This window comes from Dendrobates tinctorius, unplaced genomic scaffold (genome assembly GCF_039654945.1).
Source record: "Dendrobates tinctorius isolate UK_male_01 unplaced genomic scaffold, ASM3965494v1 ptg000093l, whole genome shotgun sequence".
Classification (NCBI taxonomy): domain Eukaryota; kingdom Metazoa; phylum Chordata; class Amphibia; order Anura; family Dendrobatidae; genus Dendrobates; species Dendrobates tinctorius.
In genome coordinates this window covers 10948892-10970446 of record NW_027361761.1, presented here as the reverse complement: position 1 = coordinate 10970446, position 21555 = coordinate 10948892, and the positions used below count along the sequence as shown (strand labels likewise).

The 21555-nt window shown below is 42.6% G+C and overlaps 1 protein-coding gene across 1 annotated transcript in view; it reads right to left on the bottom strand.

Annotated features, from left to right (window-relative positions):
- LOC141098543 (cysteine-rich venom protein-like) overlaps positions 1–21250 on the bottom strand; it is a 48451-nt gene extending 27201 nt beyond the window's left edge. Inside the window, exons 1-5 of the mRNA XM_073586421.1 lie at positions 21123–21250; positions 16951–16999; positions 16763–16864; positions 8269–8385; positions 3914–4033 (exon numbers count right to left, since the gene is read on the bottom strand). Coding sequence (XP_073442522.1) covers positions 3914–4033; positions 8269–8385; positions 16763–16864; positions 16951–16995 — 384 coding nt within the window. The 5' untranslated portion in view covers positions 16996–16999; positions 21123–21250. The remainder of the gene's footprint in view (positions 1–3913; positions 4034–8268; positions 8386–16762; positions 16865–16950; positions 17000–21122) is intronic.
- Between the last annotated feature and the right edge of the window lie 305 nt (positions 21251–21555).

Sequence of the window (21555 nt, the reverse complement as noted above, 5' to 3'; positions counted from 1 at the left end):
AAGCCGTAATCATCAACATTAACAGAAATAACTGTCCACAAATTGAGAAAATAGATATCCGGCACTGTTGTGTGAAAAAATACCCGGAATGTCTGCAGATATATTTTTCACATTAATAAAAAACACCGTCTTCCAGCACATTGCTCCCGTGCCTATGCCGATGCCTTGCGTATGTGAAATAAAGAGATTTGATTCACATGAACAGTGAGGGCCATCCTGCTTTTTCTCTTTCTTTACAACGAAATTAACAGAAATAAACACGTGAAATAGATCCCTCTGTGTAATGACTCTATAGAATATATGAGAGTCACTTTTTGTATTGAAGAACTGAAATAAATTCACTTTTTGATGATATTCTCATTTTGTGATAAGCACCTGTATGAACATTTTTTTATCAAATATAAAAGTTTATGATATACAGTATGTTGCCCACACAATTTATTAAGTATGACAAGTACCAGAGGGCACAAAAGCGCCACTGTGGCTTGATCAAAGTATTTATAGAGCTAGAACAGCAAGCTGAATTTCATGTTCAAATGCCGATCTACAGCATCTATTTCAATAATTGCAATTTTATACATCACCTCACCAGTATATATTTTGCAGCACTTTACAATTAATAGTGGACATGTATAGATAATATCAGACATTGTATATAAGGCTCTATGCACATGATGTGCTTTTGCGGCATTTTATCTGCTCGGAATTGGTCCAAAAACGCTAGGGAATCCTTATGTCAGCAAAGTCAAAGAGAATACTGAAGTGTTGTGCACATGATCCGTAATTTTCCTTTCAGGATTTGTGCTGCGTTTAAATCTGCAGCATATCAATTCTTTGTGCATTTTTGCCGCATTTCTCACCCATTGACTTCAATTGAATCAGTCAAATACGCAGAGAAAACTGAGGTATAAAAATGGTTGCAGATTTTCTGACCTTTTGCTTGCATATTTATGAACCCCCATATCTGGTGTTTCCCACGCTGTCATCTGTGTGTCAGCTTGAGAAACACTGGCGCGGCGGTTCTGATTGGTGGTAACATTACCGCCAGTAAGATCGTTACTGCAGGGTCATGCTGTCAGAGGTCAGTGTGACACCACAGATGTCATTGTGACCCACAGTAAAAAGCATACAGCAGGTCACAGGTGTCGGCTGATGACAGACTACTACTCCCATCAGCCGACACCTTCTGTCACTGATTACAGTGGGAGCAGGCGGTGTCAAGTGGGCAGAGCCATCAGCCGGTACCTGTGCTCAATGTAAAAAAAAGTTAAAATAAAGAAATATTGATATAAAAATAAAAAAAACACAGTACATACTCACCTTACACCTAACCCCTGAAGCCCTTTGTCTTCTGTAAAAAAAAAAAAAAAAGAAAAAAACACAAATTCACCCTAACGCCTAAACCCTGATGCCCATGTCACCTGGGAATGTGAAAAATAATAAACCACCATATCCCTCACTTAACCTCTCTAATCCATACTATCCTGTGACAATTCGGATCATTTGTAGAGCAGTCACATCAGCTGATGCGACTGCTATACATCACAGACAGTGACACACTGACAGGAGCGTGTAGTCACTCCTGCAGTTTATGCGCTGTGCTGCAGTGAGAAAGTTCACCCGGGTTCATCAGCTCATGAGCCCCTGTGACCTCACTTATGGCACCGCTGGGTGAGAAACCTAAACATCCTCTAAGGCCGGGGTCACACTAGCGAGGAATACGGACGAGTGAGGGGCGCTAAAAGCACGCATTACACACGGACAAATGATTCTCTATGGGCCAGCTCCCAACAGCCGTATATTTCTCGGGCGTATTCTACGGTCCATGCCAATCGCAGCATGCTGCGATTGTCAGCGTACTACGGCCGTAATACACCAATGTAAGTCTATAGGTGCGCAAAAAATACGGATTACACACGGACCACACATGTGACTTGCGAGAAATACGCACCCGGTGTCTTTTAGAAAAGCCGGCAATTCAGTGCGCGATACAGTAAACTCATACTGACAGGTTTAATAAAGAAACAAAAGAATGGATATAGACACATAGAATATATATATATATACACATGTCATTGTGACAAACATATATATATATATATAATTCACAGAGTTCTTCATAGCAGAATAGCCGCTAATTAAATTGCCGGCTTCTATCAAATCATTCCCCAACCCGACATGAAATGACACATGGTTTACACTCAGTAAAGCATTTCATTTCATGTTTTTTTATATGTCCTTGACTAATAATTAGATGAGGGTTTGTGTGCAAAATTTGGGAGTTGTAGTTGTTATTTTAAGGGGTTAATTCATTGTTAAAAAATGTGTGGGCTTCCCTTTGCCCTATATTGGTGGCGAGTGGATTAATCTAACAAAGGGTTAATGTCACCATTCGATTGTAAGGTGACATTAACCCTTTGTTAGATTAACCCATTCGCCACCGCTACAGGGCAATGGGAAGCCCATGCATTTTTTATAAGCGAATTAACCCCTTAAAATAACAACTACAACTCCCAAATTTTGCACACAAACCCGCATCTAATTATTAGTCAAGGACATATAAAACAAACATGAAATGAAATGCTTTTCTGAATGTAAACCATCTGTCATTTCATGTCGGGTTGGGGAAGGATTTGATAGAAGCTGGCAATTTAACTAGCGGCTATTCTGCTATGAAGAACTCTGTGAAATATAAATTTATATATTTATATATGTTTATCTCAATGACTTGTGGGTATATATATATATGCATTCTATGTGTCTATATCTATTTTTTCGTTGCTATTATAAACCCTGTCATAGGGCTCCATTATATGTCCATTTTGCAAGGCGGCGAGAAAATCTCGCCATACGGATTGCATACGGATGACCTACGGAGCACTATTTAGGGGTCATTCATCTGTATTACGCCTGTAAACTACGGACCATATTTTGCGCCGGTTAGTGTGACCCCGGCCTAACAACAAATTCTGCCAACGATCCAGGAAAAATTTCTTGATGAACAATGCTTTTTCCAGCATAGTTAAAGGAAAGGCAGGAGTACTGCCAATTTGAAAGAGGGGATGCACGCCACCAAGGACCTGAGCCAACCATCACCAACAGTCAACAATTATGGAGACATCCAGTGAAATGAACCTATGATTCTATGATTAACCCATGTGATGTTTCAGCTCCTGTGAACTTTTCTCAAGTTTGAGGAAAGCTTGCGGAAGCTAAAGTGTTGCATGGGCTAATAAAAGGTTAATTTCACTGGATGTGCTGCCTCACTCTCTATATTTGTTGACTTTTTCAGCATGATTTAGATATGTCACAAGTCAAAAGTTATGACTAAATGGATTGGTGAAAATAAACACTGAAATTTGGGTCCGTGACCAGGAAACTCCCCATGATCTCAGTTCCAGTGAGAACCATGGTCAATCCTCAAAATGCGGATGGATAAACAAAGGTACAGATATTGTTATAACCTCAGAGTACTTATTAGACAAGAATGAGCTGTCATCCGTCAGGATTTGGCCCTTAAGATGATAACCAGTTGCCAGGACGAATGGTAGAAGTCTAGAAAAATAAGAGTCAACTCTGTACTGTACACATTGGGTCATTGCATAAACTTGATGTATCTGTCAATATAAGTTTAAAAACTTATGAAATGTTAATAACTACTTTATCAGTTAATGTAACTTACATTTTCACTTATTAAAAGTTATATTTTCTTGCAGTCCTTGCACACAAGTATATTTTCTGACACAAGGCTGATGGCAAGAAGTTGTCACAGTTCACTGGATTTACCACTAGGATGACTTACCATTAGCGGTCATCATTGATCATGAATTTTGCTATTGGATCCTGATGGGTTCAGCATCCCACGACGAAGCGACAATTATAAACCATCTAACTTCACCTGTGTTTGACTTACCATCTTCAGCATATTTCTCGCACCTGGGACAGCCTGGCGTCTATATTTATTATGAACATCAACAATCTCTTTCTGTATGGCCGGGAGTTCGGTTGACAAAGCTGAAAACGGAGTATTGGCCTGGGAAATTGATAATGCACACAATTATTTTTTTATGAATTAAATCAATTCAAACAGTTTAATTCTAGAAGTGAATGAACCGATTCTAAACAAATCATATTCATTTGCTTTCTCCAAAAATTCATAGACTCATTTCCAATTTTTGGTGAAATATACTCAAAAGGTTTTTTATTTTTTTAAATATTAACTCCTTACCTACAATGGACGTAATATTCCGTCCATGTGACCCTGGACCTATGTCCCATGGACGGAATATTACGTCATAGCGATCAGCGGCGCTCACGTGGTGAGCGCCGCTGATCGCGGCCGGGTGTCAGCTGATTATCACAGCTGACACCCGGCACAATGTGTCAGAGACGGTCACAGACCGCCCCCGACACGTTAACCCCTTGCACACCGCAATCAAACACGATCGCGGTGTACCAGGGGTTAAAAGGAAGCATCGGCAGGGAGGGGGCTCCCTCCGTGCTTACCTGAGCCCCCCACAGCAGCGCAATGTGCAGCGCTGCTCCGGGGGGCTCTTTCCCTGCAGGTCCCCGGATCCAAGATGGCGACGGGGACCTTCGGGGGCCTGCAGGGAGCTGGCTTCCTAATGCCTGCAAAGCGCAGGCAAGGAGGAAGCCTTCTGCACTACCTGTGACAGATCACTGATCTGTCTCAGCGATCTGTGATGTGACAGATCAGCGATCTGTCACAGGACAGTGATGTACCACCTGGGACAATGCAATAAAGTTAAAAAAAAAGTGTAAAAATAATTTAAAAAAAATTGCTAAATAAATAAAAAAAAAAAAATATTCCCTAATAAATTCATTTTTTGGAAATAAAAAAAAACAATAAAAGTACACATATTTGGAATCGCCGGGTCCGTAACGACCCACCCTATAAACCTGTCCCACTAGTTAACCCCTTTAGTGAACCCCTTAAAAAATAAAAATAAAAAATGAAGCAAAAAATAATGATTTATTATCATACCATCGAACAAAAAGTGAAATAACGCGCAATCAAAAAGACGCATATAAATATCCATGGTACCGCTGAAAACGTCATCTTGTCCTGCAAAAAACGAGCTGCCAAACAGCATCATCAGCAAAAAATAAGAAAGTTATAGCTCGCAGAATAAAGCGATGCAAAAATAATTATTTTTTATATAAAATTGTTTTCACTGCATAAAACTGACAAAATATAAAAAAAATCTAAATGAGGTATCGCTGTAACCGTATTGACCCGAAGAATAAAAGTACTTTATCAATTTTACCACAGGCAGTACGGTGTAAACGCACCCCCCAAAAGAAATTCATGAAATGCTGGTTTTTGTTCATTCTGCGTCCCAAAAATCGGAATAAAAAGCGATCAAAAGATGTCACGTGCCCAAAAATGATACCAATAAAAGCGTCAACTCGTCCCGCAAAAAATAAGACCTCACATGACTCAGTGGGTCAAAATATGGAAAAAATTATAGCTCTCAATATGTGGTGATGCAAAAACTATTTTTACAATAAAAAGAATCTTTTAGCGTGTGACAGCTGCCAAATATAAAAACCACCATAAATAGTAAATCAAAACCCCCATTATCAGTTAGGGAAAAATAATAAAATTAAATAAAATGTATTTATTTCCATTTTCCCATTAGGGTTAGGGCTAGGGTTAGGGCTAGGGTTAGGGTTAGGGCTAGGGTTAAGGCTAGGGCTAGGATTAGGGTTAGGGCTAGGGTTAGGGCTGAGATTAGGGTTAGGGGTGTGTTGGGGTTAGGGTTGGAGTTATAATTGGGGGTTTCCACTGTTTGGGCACATCAGTTGCTCTCCAAATGCAGCATGGCGTCTGATCTCAATTCCAGCCAATTCTGCGTTGAAAAAGTCAAATGGTGCTCCTTCCCTTCCAAGCTCTGCCATGCACCCAAACAGTGTTTTACCCCCACATATAGGGTATCAATCTACTCAGGACAAATTGCAAAACAACTTTTGGGGTCCAATTTCTCCTGTTACTCTTAGGAAAATAAAAAATTGGGGGCAAAAATATCATTTTTGTAGAAAAAAATGATTTTTTATTTTCACGCCCTGGCATTTTAAACTTCTGTGAAGCACTTGGGGGTTCAAAGTGCTCACCACACATCTAGATAAGTTATGTAGGGGGTCTAGTTTCCAAAATGGGGTCACTTGTGGGGAGTTTCAATAGTTTAGGTACATCAGGGGCTCTTCAAACGCACATGACACCCGCAGACCATTCCATCAAAGTCTGCATTCCAAAACGTCACTACTTCCCTTCCGAGCCCCGACGTGTGCCCATACAGTAGTTTTCTCCCACATATGGGGTATCAGCGTACTCCAGACAAATTGGACAACAACTTTTCGTGTCCAATTTCTCCTGGTACCCTTGGGAAAATAAAAAATGGGGACTAAAAGATCATGTTTGTTGAAAAAATACAATATTTTTATTTTCACACCCGGTCGTTATAAACTTCTGTGAAGCACTGGGGGGTTCAAAGTGCTCACCACACATCTAGATAAGTTCCTTAGGGGGTCTAGTTTCCAAAATGGGGTCACTTGTGGGGGGTTTCCACTGTTTAGGTACATCAGTGGCTCTGCAAAAGCAACATGACACCCGCAGACCATTCCATCAAAGTCTGCATTCCAAAACGTCACTACTTCTCTTCCGAGCCCCGACGTGTGCCCATACAGTAGTTTTCTCCCACATATGGGGTATCAGTGTACTCAGGACAAATTGGACAACAACTTTTGGCGTCCAATTTCTCCAGGTACCCTTGGGAAAATAAAAAAATTGGTGACTAAAAGATCATGCTTGTGGAAAAAATACGATTTTTTTTATTTTCATGCCCGGTCGTTATAAACTTCTGTGAACCTGAAGTATTTTTTTTGTGATAAAAAGTTAAATGTTCATTTTTTTTTAAATATTCAAAAAAATTCCTGTGACGCACCTGAAGGGTTAATAAACTTCTTGAATGTGGTTTTGAGCACCTTAAGGGGTGCAGTTTTTAGAATGTTGTCACTTTTGGGTATTTTCCATCATATAGACCCCTCAAAGTGGCTTCAAATGTGATGTGGTCCGTAAAAATAAAAAGGTATTACAAAAATGAGAAATCGCTGGCCAATTTTTAACCCTTATTACTTCCTAACAAAAAATATTTTGGTTCCAAAATTGTGCTGATGTAAAGTAAACATGTGGGAAATGTTATTTATTAAGTTTTTAGTGTGCCGTATCTCTGTGATTTAAGGGCATAAAAATTCAAAGTTGGAAAATTGCGAAATTTTAAAATGTTTTGCCAAATTTCCATTTTTTTCACAAATAAACGCAAGTTATTTGAATGAAATTTTACAACTAACATGAAGTACAATATGCCACGAGAAAACAATGTCAGAATCACCGGGATCCATGGAAGCGTTTCAGAGTTATTACCTCATAAAGGGACACTGGTCAGAATTGTAAAAATTGGCCCGGTCATGAACGTGCAAACCACCCTTGGTACTGAAGGGGTTAAACTCATCTCGTCCCGGGCTTCACCTGTCTAAGCACACAAACCCTTATATGCTCCAGTCTGGTCTTCAGGCATCTTCTCCATCCGTGTCCTGGCATCTTTAGCCACCTTGATGCTGACTAGGCCTCAAAACACTATAATGTTGCCCTGATGTCATGACTTCATGTGAGGCCAGGAGGAATTTTAAGCTTCCTACTTTGACCAGGTCTCACACGACATGACATTATGGGGACCTTCTTCCTGTTGTTTTGAGGCCTAGTCAACATAGATGGACCAATAAATGTCGAGATGCAACAGGAGAAGAAACCTAAAGAGCAAACAAAACAGCAGAGGGGCTGTGTCATTGGCTATACAATCACTGTGCTGAGGTGAGTATTTTTATTCTAGACATATTAAGGCACATGTGATTTGCAAAGAATAAATTTGATGCGACTCAAATTTATTAGCCAAAATTCAAGCAGATCTGTCGAATTTCATCAGATTTCCTCATCAATAGTATATAAACGTTGTCAATACTTGTTATTAAAAATTCTCCACCTTTTTGGATCTACACAAGGCAGGGGGAAAACTGCAGGACATGACTGCAGAAGATTGGGAGAATTTCTGGTAAGACTGATAGCAGGGGAATACACCATAGCTAAAAGCTTTCTGATGGGAGTGACCCAAAGAGATAAAATTCTCGAATTCCATAAAAATAAGTAGGACATAGTATTTACCACTTTTCTTTTAATGATGCTATACTCACCACACTCTCAACAGCCTCGGCTGGGATATTCACAGCTCTCCCCGTCGATCGTTTTCGTAAAGATTTTTTGTGTCTAACATTGTCATTATCATCACAAGGAGGCAGGTAAGCTTTAATCTGTAACACAAGGGAATGTGTAAGACATAAAACTACTGCCAGGTAGAAATGTGATAATCATGAGGTATTTGGAAAACCTATAACAAATACCTGTGTGAGTTGCTGAATTGTAGGTTGCTGAGTGCTTTCTACCTGTTCAATTTTTGGGGGCTTTGGGGGCTTGTTTAACCTATATTTTCTCTCTTCAGGGTTAATCTCTTATTTTACTATCTGTGTTTTTAAGGGTTAACTATATTGCATTTAAATCTTGAGGTGTAACTATATTCACAAGGGGTTAATTAAGGGTGGGAGTTCATACAGTAATTAAGGGTTTATAAGGGGCAGCTGGTTGGGGCTCAACTCCTTTTGGAAGTGCATTGAGCAGCAAGGTGGTGTGCTGGTAAAAGGGGAAAAAAAAAAAAAAAAACTCTTTTAAATCTTCTTCCTGAGCGAGTGTGAACGAGCTGAGTGTGACCTGAGTGTAAGTGCGAACTGTGGTAAGTGTGTGACTTCAAATTCAGTGACTTTAGATTCAGGGAGTTTCCAAGGGAGGTCTTACTGAATTACTGTTATATTAATACTTTTTTTTTTTTTAATTTATTTTTGCTTCTCTTATTGTCTGGTGCAATCCCCATTAGGATGTGCTCCACTATTGCCAATGCCATCCAGTGCACGTCTTGCCGCATGTATGAAATCCTTGAACAGCCGGTCGAGGGTGCATACTGCTGTGCGAGATGTGAGCACGTTGTGCATTTGGAAGCCCAGATACTGGATCTAAATGTGCAGCTGGCAACACTGAGATCCATAGACAATATGGAAAGGAGTCTTCTGCTCACTGAGCAGACGCTCAATGGGATAGATGAGGGGGGGGATGCTAGGTTGGAGCTGCAGGACAATGAAGCAGCTAGCTGGGTGACAGTTAGAAGGCGGGGTAGAGGGAAGAGCACCAGGGAGGCTAGTCCTGATCTGGCACACCCCAATAAGTTTGCTAAGTTGGCAGATGAGGGGAGTGTCAGTGCAGGAGTAGCACTGCTGCAGCAAGGCATGTCCTCTGAAAGCCGGAGGAGTGTCTGCTCCAGTAAGGGGGGAAATAGGAGAGCAGGGCAGGCCAGACAGGTTCTGGTAGTGGGAGACTCAATTATTAGGGGAACAGATAGGGCAATCTGTCACAAAGACAGGGATCGTCGAACGGTGTGCTGCCTACCTGGTGCTCGAGTCTGACACATCGCTGATCGGGTTGACAGATTACTGGGAGGGGCTGGTGAGGATCCAGCGGTCATGGTGCACATTGGCACAAATGACAAAGTTAGAGGTAGGTGGAAGGTCCTTAAAGATGATTTCAGGGAATTACGCTGTAAGCTTAAAGCAAGGACCTCCAAGGTGGTATTTTCGGAAATACTTCCTGTACCACGTGCCACGCCAGAGAGGCAATGGGAGATTAGGGAGGTTAATAAGTGGCTCAGGAATTGGTGTAGGAAGGAGGGGTTTGGGTTCCTGCAGAACTGGGCCGACTTCTCAGTTGGCTACAGGTTCTACGCTAGGGACGGGCTGCACCTCAATGGGGGGGTGCAGCTGTGCTGGGGGAGAAAATGGCTAGAAGGTTGGAGGAGTGTTTAAACTAGGGACGGGGGGGAGGGTATTCCTTTTATAGGAGGCGAAGACAGTGCAGATAGAGACCTGGGCACAAATAATGACATTGGGGGTGGAGGTGGCATGGGGGTGGGGTTAGAACAGTTAATAATTTAAGAAAGAATAGAGGTACAGAGAGATACATAAAGTGCATGTATACTAATGCCAGAAGCCTCGCCAACAAAATGGAGGAATTGGAGTTAATGTTGTTGGAACATAATTATGACATGGTGGGGATATCTGAGACATGGCTGGATGAGAGCCATGACTGGGCGGTTAATTTACAGGGCTATAGTCTGTTCAGAAATGACCGTACAAATAAGCGAGGGGGAGGCGTGTGTTTATATGTAAAATCATCCTTAAAACCCATCCTTCATGATAATATATATGAATCTAATGAAAATGTAGAGTCCCTGTGGGTAGAGATAAGGGGAGGGGGGAAAAATAATAAATTACTGATAGGGGTTTGTTATAAATCTCCAAAAATAATGGAAGCTACAGAGAATATCCTCATAAAGCAAATAGATGAAGCTGCGACTCAAGGAGAAGTCATTATTATGGGGGACTTCAACTACCCGGAAATACATTGGGGAACCGAAACCTGCAGTTCCAGCAAAGGTAATGGGTTTCTGACAACGATGAGAGACAATTACCTTTCACAACTGGTTCAGGACCCAACAAGAGGGGGGGCACTGCTAGACCTAATATTATCCAACAGGCCAGACCGCATATCAAATGTAAGGGTTGAGGGTCACTTGGGTAATAGTGATCACAAATTAATAAGTTTTCATGTATCCTTTAATAAGATGTGTAGTAGAGGGGTTACAAGGACACTAAACTTCAGGAAGGCAAATTTCCAACGGATGAGAGATGATCTTGGTGCAATTAACTGGGACGATATCCTGAGACATAAAAATACACAAAGAAAATGGGAGACGTTTATTATCCTCCTGAATAGGACCTGTGCACAATATATACCGTATGGGAATAAACATGCGAGAAATAGGAGGAAACCACTATGGCTAAATAGAGCTGTAAGGGGCGCAATAAGAGATAAAAATAAAGCATTTAGAGAATTAAAGCAAGTAGGTAGTGATGAGGCATTAAATAAATACAGAAGATTAAATTAATTCTGCAAAAAGCAAATCAAGACAGCAAAGATTGAGACAGAGAGACTCATTGCCAGAGAAAGTACAAATAATCCCAAAATATTCTTTAACTACATAAATAGTAAGAAGCTAAAAAATGATAGTGTTGGTCCCCTTAAAAATAGTCTGGGTGAAATGGTGGATGAGGATGAGGAAAAAGCCAATATGCTAAATGACTTTTTTTCAACAGTATTTACACAAGAAAATCCCATGACGGATAACATGATCAGGGATAAAAATTCTCCATTAAATGTCACCTGCTTAACCCAGCAGGAAGTACGGCGGTGTCTACAAATCACTAAAATTGACAAATCCCCGGGCCCGGATGGGATACACCACCGAGTACTGCAGGAATTAAGCACTGGACCAAGGGAATGCAGTGGACGTAGTGTACATGGACTTTTCAAAAGCTTTTGATACGGTGCCACACAAAAGGTTGATACATAAAATGAGAACAATGGGGATAGGGGAAAATATGTGTAGGTGGGTTAAGAGCTGGCTCAGGGATAGGAAACAAAGGGTGGTTATTAATGGAGCACACTCGGACTGGGTCACGGTTAGCAGTGGGGTACCACAGGGGTCAGTTTTGGGCCCGCTTCTTTTTAACATATTTATTAATGACCTTGTAGGGGGCATAGAGAGTAGAATTTCAATATTTGCAGATAAACACTAAACTCTGCAGGGTAATTAATACAGAGGAGGACAATTTTATATTACAGGAGGATTTATGTAAACTAGAAGCTTGGGCTGATAAATGGCAAATGAGCTTTAATGGGGATAAATGTAAGGTCATGCACTTGGGTAGAACGAACAAGTTGTATAATTATGTGCTTAATTGTAAAACACTGGGCAAAACAGTCACTGAAAAAGACCTGGGTGTATGGGTGGACGACAAACTCACATATATATGGGTATGGGTATATACACTAGTCTCCTTAATATTGCGTTGATCCAGGGAGCTAGTCTGATTGCCGTATGTGGAGTCGGGAAGGAATTTTTTTCCCCAATGTGAAGCTTACTGTTGCCACATGGGGTTTTTTTGCCTTCCTCTGGATCAACATGTTAGGGCAAGTTAGGATAGGATATGGGTTGAACTAGATGGACTTAAAGTCTCCCTTCAACCTTAATAACTATGTTACTATGTTACTATGTTACATTTAGTGGCCAGAGTCTATGTTACATTTAGTGGCCAGAGTCAAGCAGCTGCTGCAAAGGCAAATAAAATAATGGGATGCATTAAAAGAGGCATAGATGCTCATGAGGAGAACATAATTTTACCTCTATATAAGTCACTAGTGCGACCACACTTAGAATACTGTGTACAGTTCTGGTCTCCGGTGTATAAGAAAGACATAGCTGAACTGGAGCGGGTGCAGAGAAGAGCGACCAAGGTTATTAGGGAACTAGGGGGTCTGCAATACCAAGACAGGTTATTACACTTGGGGTTATTTAGTTTGGAGAATCGAAGGCTTAGGGGTGATCTTATTACAATGTATAAATATATGCGGGGACAATACAAAGACCTTTCTAATGATCTTTTTACTCTTAGACCTGTGACGGGGACAAGGGGGCATCCTCTACGTCTGGAGGAAAGAAGGTTTAAGCATACTCACAGATGCGGATTCTTTACTGTAAGAGCAGTGAGACTATGGAACTCTCTGCCATATGATGTTGTAATGAGTGATTCACTACTAAAATTTAAGAAGGGACTGGATGCCTTTCTTGAAAAGTATAATATTACAGGGTATATACACTAGTCTCCTTAATATTGCGTTGATCCAGGGAGCTAGTCTGATTGCCGTATGTGGAGTCGGGAAGGAATTTTTTTCCCCAATGTGAAGCTTACTGTTGCCACATGGGGTTTTTTTGCCTTCCTCTGGATCAACATGTTAAGGCAAGTTAGGATAGGATATGGGTTGAACTAGATGGACTTAAAGTCTCCCTTCAACCTTAATAACTATGTTACTATGTTACTATGATTTGCCTAATGCAAAGTCAGAACAGTAGCTAGATTTTATTTCATCACAGGTAAATGGTTCGGTATATTGCCCTCACCCAGTATCTAAATACCTTGGCTCACAGCGCACACTGCTGGCACCATGAGCGGGTGGTTATGTGACCCCAAAGTATGTGATTTGAATGCTTCCATCCACATTCCAACTAGATGTTTTCGACCTCACTCAATGCACTTGCATTAAAGGAGGTTGTGCATGTCTAGTCAACACATGACCACGTGTATGCAAATCACATACTTGCGGTCATGCGCCAATTCCATAGCAGAGAATCTTCACAGCTTGCGGACACATAGAGTAACTGCAGACTAACACCTCAAGCCCTATCAACTCCTATGTGATTAGAGCTGCACTGCCTTTCTTCATGCATTTGGGAGGTGGGGGGTCAAGGAAACACCTCTTTGAAAGGACACCCAGCATGGGGACATAGTGCTAAATCAGAGCTGGGATGCTTTTGTTTTCTGGATCATGTGGGCCCCAAACAGGGGACAGTACTTGCATATCGTAGAGATATGCTATCACTTTTTAATATGGAAAAACTCTTTCAAGGGTCCTCCTCATCTACCTTAAGTGCTGAACCTTCTCTATCTCCGTTAATGCAAGATTAAAATTTACATTTCTTTGCTAAACATAACATTATTTAATGAGGACACTATTTTTACTACTACTACTAATAATAATAATAATAAAAAAGCTGCTGAGTAGATATTGCAGTTATATGTTGTAACGGTGCACCCTGCCATTATTTTCATTGGTTTTAAGAATGTCCACCTCAGTGCTGGTGAGAAGATGACATTTTATAAGGCAGTTATTTTGCCACCACAAAAGCAGGAATGACTCCACTACACCTGTGTATGAGGGTGAAGGTGGTGGAATTGAGTTGTTGAGCCTGAGTTTCACAACATTGGAAAAATTAGGTGTGAGGGAAGTAAAAGCATTCTAGGGGCCTCATAGCGGTGACCACTCTGAACTGGCAGAGATCGGTGTGGAGCAGAATAGACAGGCAAGTAGTAATTACTTGTCTGTTAGCTCTTAGACCCAAATTCAAAAGGGATTAAAGTCCCGGATAACCCCTTTAAATCTTACATAAACTGTAAAAGATTACTGTACATTTTCATCAATTTCTATCTTTTTTCTTGTTGTGAAGTCAAACTTGTGATTTGGCTGCAAAACATTTGGTTGAAACAGAAGGTGTACCCCACTATTGTTTCCAATAAGAAACTAGATGTGTATTTCCTGAAGGAAGTACAGATAGTGCTTTGAAATGGTTCCCGGGATGCCCCTTTAAGAGAGACTTGCCTGCTACCCCTGCAAGACTTTCAACTCAGGATCCATTTTAACTGTGGGTGCCTCTCAGGGGCCATTTTGGCCTCAGGGTCTGATTTGGTGGGTGGGGCCCCTCAGGATCCGATTCGGGGGCCTGGGCTCCTCAGGGCTTGAATTGGTGGCTGGGTTCCCTCAGGGTCTGATTTTGTGGGTGTGGCCCCTCAGGGTTCGATTTTGTGGCTGAGGCCCCTCAGGGTCCGATTTTGTGGGTGGGGGCCCTCAGGGTACGATTTTGTGGCCGGGGCCCCTCAGGGTCTGATTTTGTGGGTGGGGTCCCTCACGGTCCGATTTTGTGGCCGGGGCCCCTCAGGGTCCGATTATGTGTGTGGGGCCCCTCAGGGTCCGATTTTGTGGCCGGGGCCCCTCAGGGTCTCGATTTTGTGTGTGGGGCCCCTCAGGGTCTGATTTTGTGGGTGGGGCCCCTCAGGGTCCGATTTTGTGGGTGGGGCCCCTCAGGGTCTGATTTTGTGGGTGGAGCCCCTCTGGGTCCAATTTGGTGGGCGGGACCACTCTGGGTCTGATTTGGTGGGCGGGGCCCCTCAAGGTCCGAATTGGTAGGCGGGGCCCCTCAGGGTCTGATTTGGAGGGCGGGGCCCCTCAGGGTGTGATTTGGTGGGCAGGGCCACTCTGGGTCCGATTTAGTGGGCGGGGCCCCTCAGGGTCCGATTTGCTGAGCGGGGCCCCTCAGGGTCCAGTTTGGTGGGCAGGTCCACTCTGGGTCTAATTTGGTGTGTGGGGCCCCTCAGGGTCTGATTTGGTGGGTGGGGCCCCTCAGGGTCTAATTTGGTGGGCGGGGCCACTCTGGGTCCGATTTGGTGGGCGGGGCCCCTCAAGGTCCGAATTGGTAGGCGGGGCCCCTCAGGGTCTGATTTGGTGGGCGGGGCCCCTCAGGGTGCGATTTGGTGGGCAGGGCCACTCTGGGTCCGATTTAGTGGGCGGGGCCCCTCAGGGTCTGATTTGGTGGGCGGGGTCCCTCAGGGTTTGATTTGGTGGGCGGGGCCCCTCAGTGTGTGATTTGGTGGGCCGAGCCACTCTGGGTCCGATTTGGTGGGCGGGTCCACTCTGGGTCCAATTAGGTGAGCGGGGCCCCTCAGGGTCCAGTTTGGTGGGCAGGTCCACTCTGGGTCTAATTTGGTGTGCGGGGCCCCTCAGGGTCTGATTTGGTGGGTGGGGCCCCTCAGGATCTAATTTGGTGGGCGGGGCCCCTCAGGGTCTGATTTGGTGGGTGGGGCCCCTCAGGGGCTGATTTGGTGGGCGGGCCACTCTGGGTCTGATTTGGTGGGCGGGGCCCCTTAGGGTCTGATTTGGTGGGCGGGGCCACTCTGGGTCCAATTTGGTGGACGGGGCCACTCTGGGTTCGATTTGGTGGGCGGGACCCCTCAGTGTCCGATTTGGTGGGCGGGGCACCTCAGCCTCCGATTTGTAGGCCAGGGTGGCTCAGCCTCCGATTTGGAGGCCGAGGTGGCTCAGCCTCCGATTTGGAGCCTGGGGTCACTCAGCTTTCGATTTGGCGCGCCGGCCCTTTTGGACTCATTTCGGTGTGCCGGCCCTTTAAGAATCACTTTGGTGCGTCGGCCCTTTAAGAGCCAGTTTGGCTCACTGGGCTTCTAAATCCACTTTGGTGCACATTCTCTCTCAGGGGCATGCGTCATGTGATGAAGCTAGATTTGCATTTGTGCTGTGGGTTTCGCTTTAAGAGCTGATATTATCTGCCAGAAACTCTGTCCTGGAGGGGTCATGTGAAGTTCGTAGGCGTTGGCATAGTAACTGGTTCTGCCTGCGCATATCAATGAGCTTAACTGCCATTTCAATCGCCTCAGGGCATGTTTTGACTGTGGCAACATTTTCCCATTGAAATGCATTGAGGAAAATGTTTTTTCAAACGCAAATTGTGCAAAAACAACAAATCCGATCGACACGAAAATTACTTAGCACACCACTCGTGGATGCTGGCTTCGAAACGACACCTCATCGGAGTCTGTGCGTGTAGCGGTTCGGGCCGCATTAATTGCAGAAAATCAACTGAATAATAATAATAAGAAGAAGAAGCAGAAAAAGAAGTTAGCAGCGTTCGGATCACAATATAGTGCTTTCTTCAAAGCACTATAATGAGGCACAAAAGGCCACCCAGAAAAAATATATATACTGTATATTTCTTGTCACTTTCTAGCTGAAAAATAATTGAAATCCTTTACACTGGTAAACAACCAGAACTTGACTTCTAGTCTTCCATTTAGTGTTATCTTTTGCTCTCCATTTAGCGCAGCTTCAAGAAATACTCACTGGATGGGCGAGAACAGGCAGTCCTTCTTCACTGTCTTCAGAGCTGGAAATCACGGCACTGTTTTCATTGACGGGGGTGGAAAAGACAGAAGAAATCTGCCCCTATGAACACATTACACAACTTGTTACAATGGTTCGGGATCTACACAGTTGCTCATTCAAGATGCAGATTTTTGTACTACACATACCTGTAATAGTATCAGCATCAACAGATTAGTAAGACGCTGCTCCATCACTCTGTAAGACCAAGAAACTCAACATTAGATTTATTTGTATGAGGAAAAAAGACTCCACTTTAGAATGAATAATGAGACCTTAGTTAGGAAAATGGAAGATACTTAGAACAGACTGATGTGTCGATCTAATCCCTCAGATGCTGCAGCTAATGGTGGCACAGCATCTAAGCAGTTAGACATAGAGAATCGGTTTCTTCTGTCACATTATAACCTCCATGTATTCATGTTCTATGCCAATGGGTTAACATGTCAGTTGGGACCTAACAAAGTCCTCAAGGTTTATGAGTTTTCTTGGTCCTGTTCTTGTGTTATCTGAAAATACATAGCAATGCAAAAATGTAGCGACCAGAAGATTCCATGTTCAAATCCCCTTCTTGGACTAATAAAAAAAATTCAAATTCAAGGAAGGTTTTGTAAAACTAGAAAAAAATTCCACGTAAAGAAGTTTACCTGCTTACAATTTTTTTTCTATTTCAGCAAAATTTTTGCCTTCGTATGTTTAACTAATTAAGGCTGGTTTCAGATTGGCGCTTTTTACATGCAGCGCACGGTGCCGCTAAGCCCCGCCCCCTGCCCGCTCCCTGCCCGCCCCATCCGGTCATCGCTTCCTACTATCGCACACGGCTGCATGCGATCTGCGCACCCTAACTTTAGCATACCGTGCGCTAGTAGGATTTTGGCGCGCTGCGCACTTTTGAAGGTGTGCCGGTGTGCGCCGATCGCACCATGTTGCATTTTGGCGCGCTCGGCACACCTTCAAAAGTGCGCAGCGCACGCCAAAATCCTGCTAGCACACGGCCAGCGCATGGTCTGTGCACCCTATGCTAAAGATAGGGTGCGCAGATCGCATGCAGCCGTGTGCGATAATAGGAAGCGATGACCGAATGGGGCGGGCAGGGAGCAGTTGTTCTCTGACTTTCTATTGATTATTCAACCGTATGAAGACGCTGATTGGGTACCGGCTTACGTGTCACAATAACTGCACGAGAGCCCCGCGAACGCGAGTGCCCACACCGCTGGAACGGCGCCGGCACATGAGGTGAGCAATAGCATTTTTTTTATTTTTTGGGGCTAAACATTTAGCTCACGAAGGTGCTGTCCTAGTTGTGGACAATCCCTTTAGCTATTTCTGGACTTCACAAAACTATACATAAAAAACTTAAAGTCTAGAAATTTATTGTGTATATCAAAAAAGACAAACAACACACTTCTATAGATCTGAACCCTATTAATGTCCTAAACCTCACCTATCCTTTAAATCTATCATAGGGACTTTACAGAGTCACTCATTTACAGCCACCGAGAAGTAGGAGCGCCATTTTTCATATATCAATAGGGTGCCATCTCTGCTGTGGGAGGTTTAGGACATTAATAGGGTTTAGATTTATATATGTGTGCTGCTGTTCATTTTTTGATATACCCCCAAAATTATAGATTTTAAAGTTTTTTATGTATAGTGTGTCTTTGACCTTAGCGTTACGTTCATTTTTTGGACTATACAAAGACTATATTTGTTTGGACAGTCCTCACTTTATCTAACAAAGACTTTCCAAAACATCAATGCATTGCAGTGAGATAGTGGATCAAAACCCAGCCGACTCCCCCCCAGAGGAGATAAATGTGTTTTTTTTTACTATGTTTACCTTCTACATTACTGTTTACACCATACTGAACCAGTGCTTGTATATACAGATTTGGAAGCCCTAACCATGCTTCCTCCTCCACACTCAGTGATCATCTGATAACTAGGAGTCCAGAAGGAACATGAGCTGTAGGGTCCTAGGAGACCCAGTCAGATCTGCTATGTAGTCAGGAAAGTGAATGGTGTCTGTAACTGAGGCTAATAAACCAGCCCCAGTTACAGAGGAAAGAAGCAATAAAAAGAATGTATCATTTTGTTCAGCAATCACGCCCCCCTCCCCATTTTTTTTTAAAGAATTTAGTGGATTGGATAAATGAAAAAAAAAAAAAAATAAATAAATAAATAGAAAAAAAAATAAAAACAATTAAAGCATTAAAGCAAAATAAATGCAATACTGACAGTCTTAATTGCTGTTTCTAGGCTGGTCACTATAAAAATAATTATATATTATATTATAAAGTATTTACACTATATATATATATATATATATATATACACTATATAAATACTTAATAATGTAATATATAATTATTTTTATAGGGACCAGCCTAGAAACAGCAATTAAGACTGTCAGTATTTTTTACTTATTTATGTTTGTGTTCTTTATTTGGCTAATTAAAAAAAAAATTATAGATATATAAATAGAGTGAGAGAGAGATAGAGAAACGCAATTTAAAATGTTTGTTTGTGAATTTATGGCCATAGTGAAAATTAGAAATATGTGAAAAATAGTCGAATATTTGCTACTTTAATTTTGTTATTTTGTTACCAATATACAGAAAACACTTTTTAAAGCCGGTAAGAGCACGTTTGATAAAACCTGAAAGTGTGCCTGGTCAGAAATGGTGGATAATTGCCCGCTCCTGAGCTTGTTAAAGCTCATGTTCTCTATGGGATTAAGATAAGGTGTGCAGTAAAGGCCCCATCACACTAAGCGACTTACCAGCGATCCTGACACCGATATCAAGGTGTCAGGATCGCTGGTGAATCGCTATGTGATCGCTGGTGAGCTGTCACACAGACAGCTTCACCAGCGATCAGCACAGCGATGCCGAGCGCCCGTCATCGCTGGCCATCCTGTAAAAAATAGAATCAAAATAAAAAATATAGTTATTCTCACCTTCCGATGTCCCGTTCAGCCATCCCGCCTCTCTCCACGCTCCGGTCCCAGTGATCCTTTGCACGAATGACCGCGAGATGTCACGGTCTCGCGGGATAACAAAGTCTCGCGGTCATTCGTGCAAAGGATCACTGGGACGGGAGCGTGGAGAGAGGCAGGATGGCTGAACGCGACGTCGGAAGGTGAGAATAACTATATTTTTTATTTTTTTATTATTTTTTACACCTGATCGCTGGTCTCCCGCTGTCACACACAGCGATGCGTGCTGGCCAGCGGGAGACCAGCGACCAAAGAAATGTCCAGAGGTTTCTTGCAGCGACCAGCGATACCGGCAGGGGGGCCGCTCGCTGATCGCTGTCACACACAGTGATCTCGCTGGTGAGATCGCTGTTATGTCACAAAAGTTGTGACTCAGCAGCAATCTCTCTACCGAGATTGCTTAGTGAGACGGGGCCTTAACTTAAATCTATCATTTGTTGCCGAGCCTGTGATTATCCTGCAATTAATTATAGCTGCAGGGTTTAGTGGAAACATCTCATTTAGCACAGTGCTACAATCAGTAAAACCTGTTCGTCTAACAGCTTTTCAGATTCTGTCCCCATGCCAAGACTTGAGGATCTCAGCTGTAATAGAGTGCCATACTTATCTATATAATTACAACTGTGAGCACATCCATTCTCATAGTGATAGTCCCCAAAATATTACAAATGGCAGCAATCAGCCAACAAGTCTATACTAGTAGACACTTGAATAATTATGGTCAATTCATTTTGATGCCATCATGCAAAGAATTATACTAACTTTACAATTCAAGTAGGGTTAGAGCATTGTACTGTAGTACCATGCCCCACCACTTGGTTCGCTGTCCACAAATCAAAGTTCTAAAATTAAACACCATCTGGTTTTAGAAACACCTGGTGATTTTCGAAATAAAAATTCTCAAAAAGGTTGTGATTAGTGATGAGCGAGTGTACTCATTGCTCGGGCATGCTCGGGTGATCTTGGTGTATTTTGGCGTGCTCGGAGATTTAGTTTTCCTCACCTCAGCTGCATGATTTGCAACTTCTAGACAGCTTGAATACATGTGTGGAATGCCTGTTTGTTAGGGAATTCCCACATGTATTCAGCCTGTCTATAAGTCACAAATAAAGCCGCGGCGTTGGCACAAACTAAATCTCCGAGCAGGCCAAAATACTCAGAGACCACCCGAGTATGCTCGGGAAAACCCGAGCAACGGCTATACTCGCTCATCACTAGTTGTGATATATCGCACGAAGCTGCAAATTCATAAACGTTAAAATGTAAAATAACCAATAAATGTATGTAAGGTGTCATCATCATATACAGTATTCATTCAATTACCTGAATTCGATAGTGGATGCTTCTCAGAGGTTTCTATGTTAGAGCGGTGAGCCTCAGGTAATGTAAATGAAGCAGATCTACAAGGTGTATATATAAGGCGAGAAGCGGGAAGACTTCCTGTTCGACCTTTTTTGTAATCAAACATACAAGAACATTGTTGTAACATAAATTTATATAACACGAGTTCCATGTTACATTCCAGCTCCAGGTTTCCGAGAACGTATGACTACATGTAAACATCAGTTGTTAAGAATGCCATTGTTCGAGCATACCCTGCCCGATTTCCTGAAGTAATAGAAATTATTGCCGATTATATTGTTTGCAAACTTGAGATCAGTATGTGCAGCTGAATGCTATTTTCTATGGCTTCAATAATCCACACTGCCCTTCATAGTAGAGATGAACAAATCATTCGAAATTGATATTCACCAAC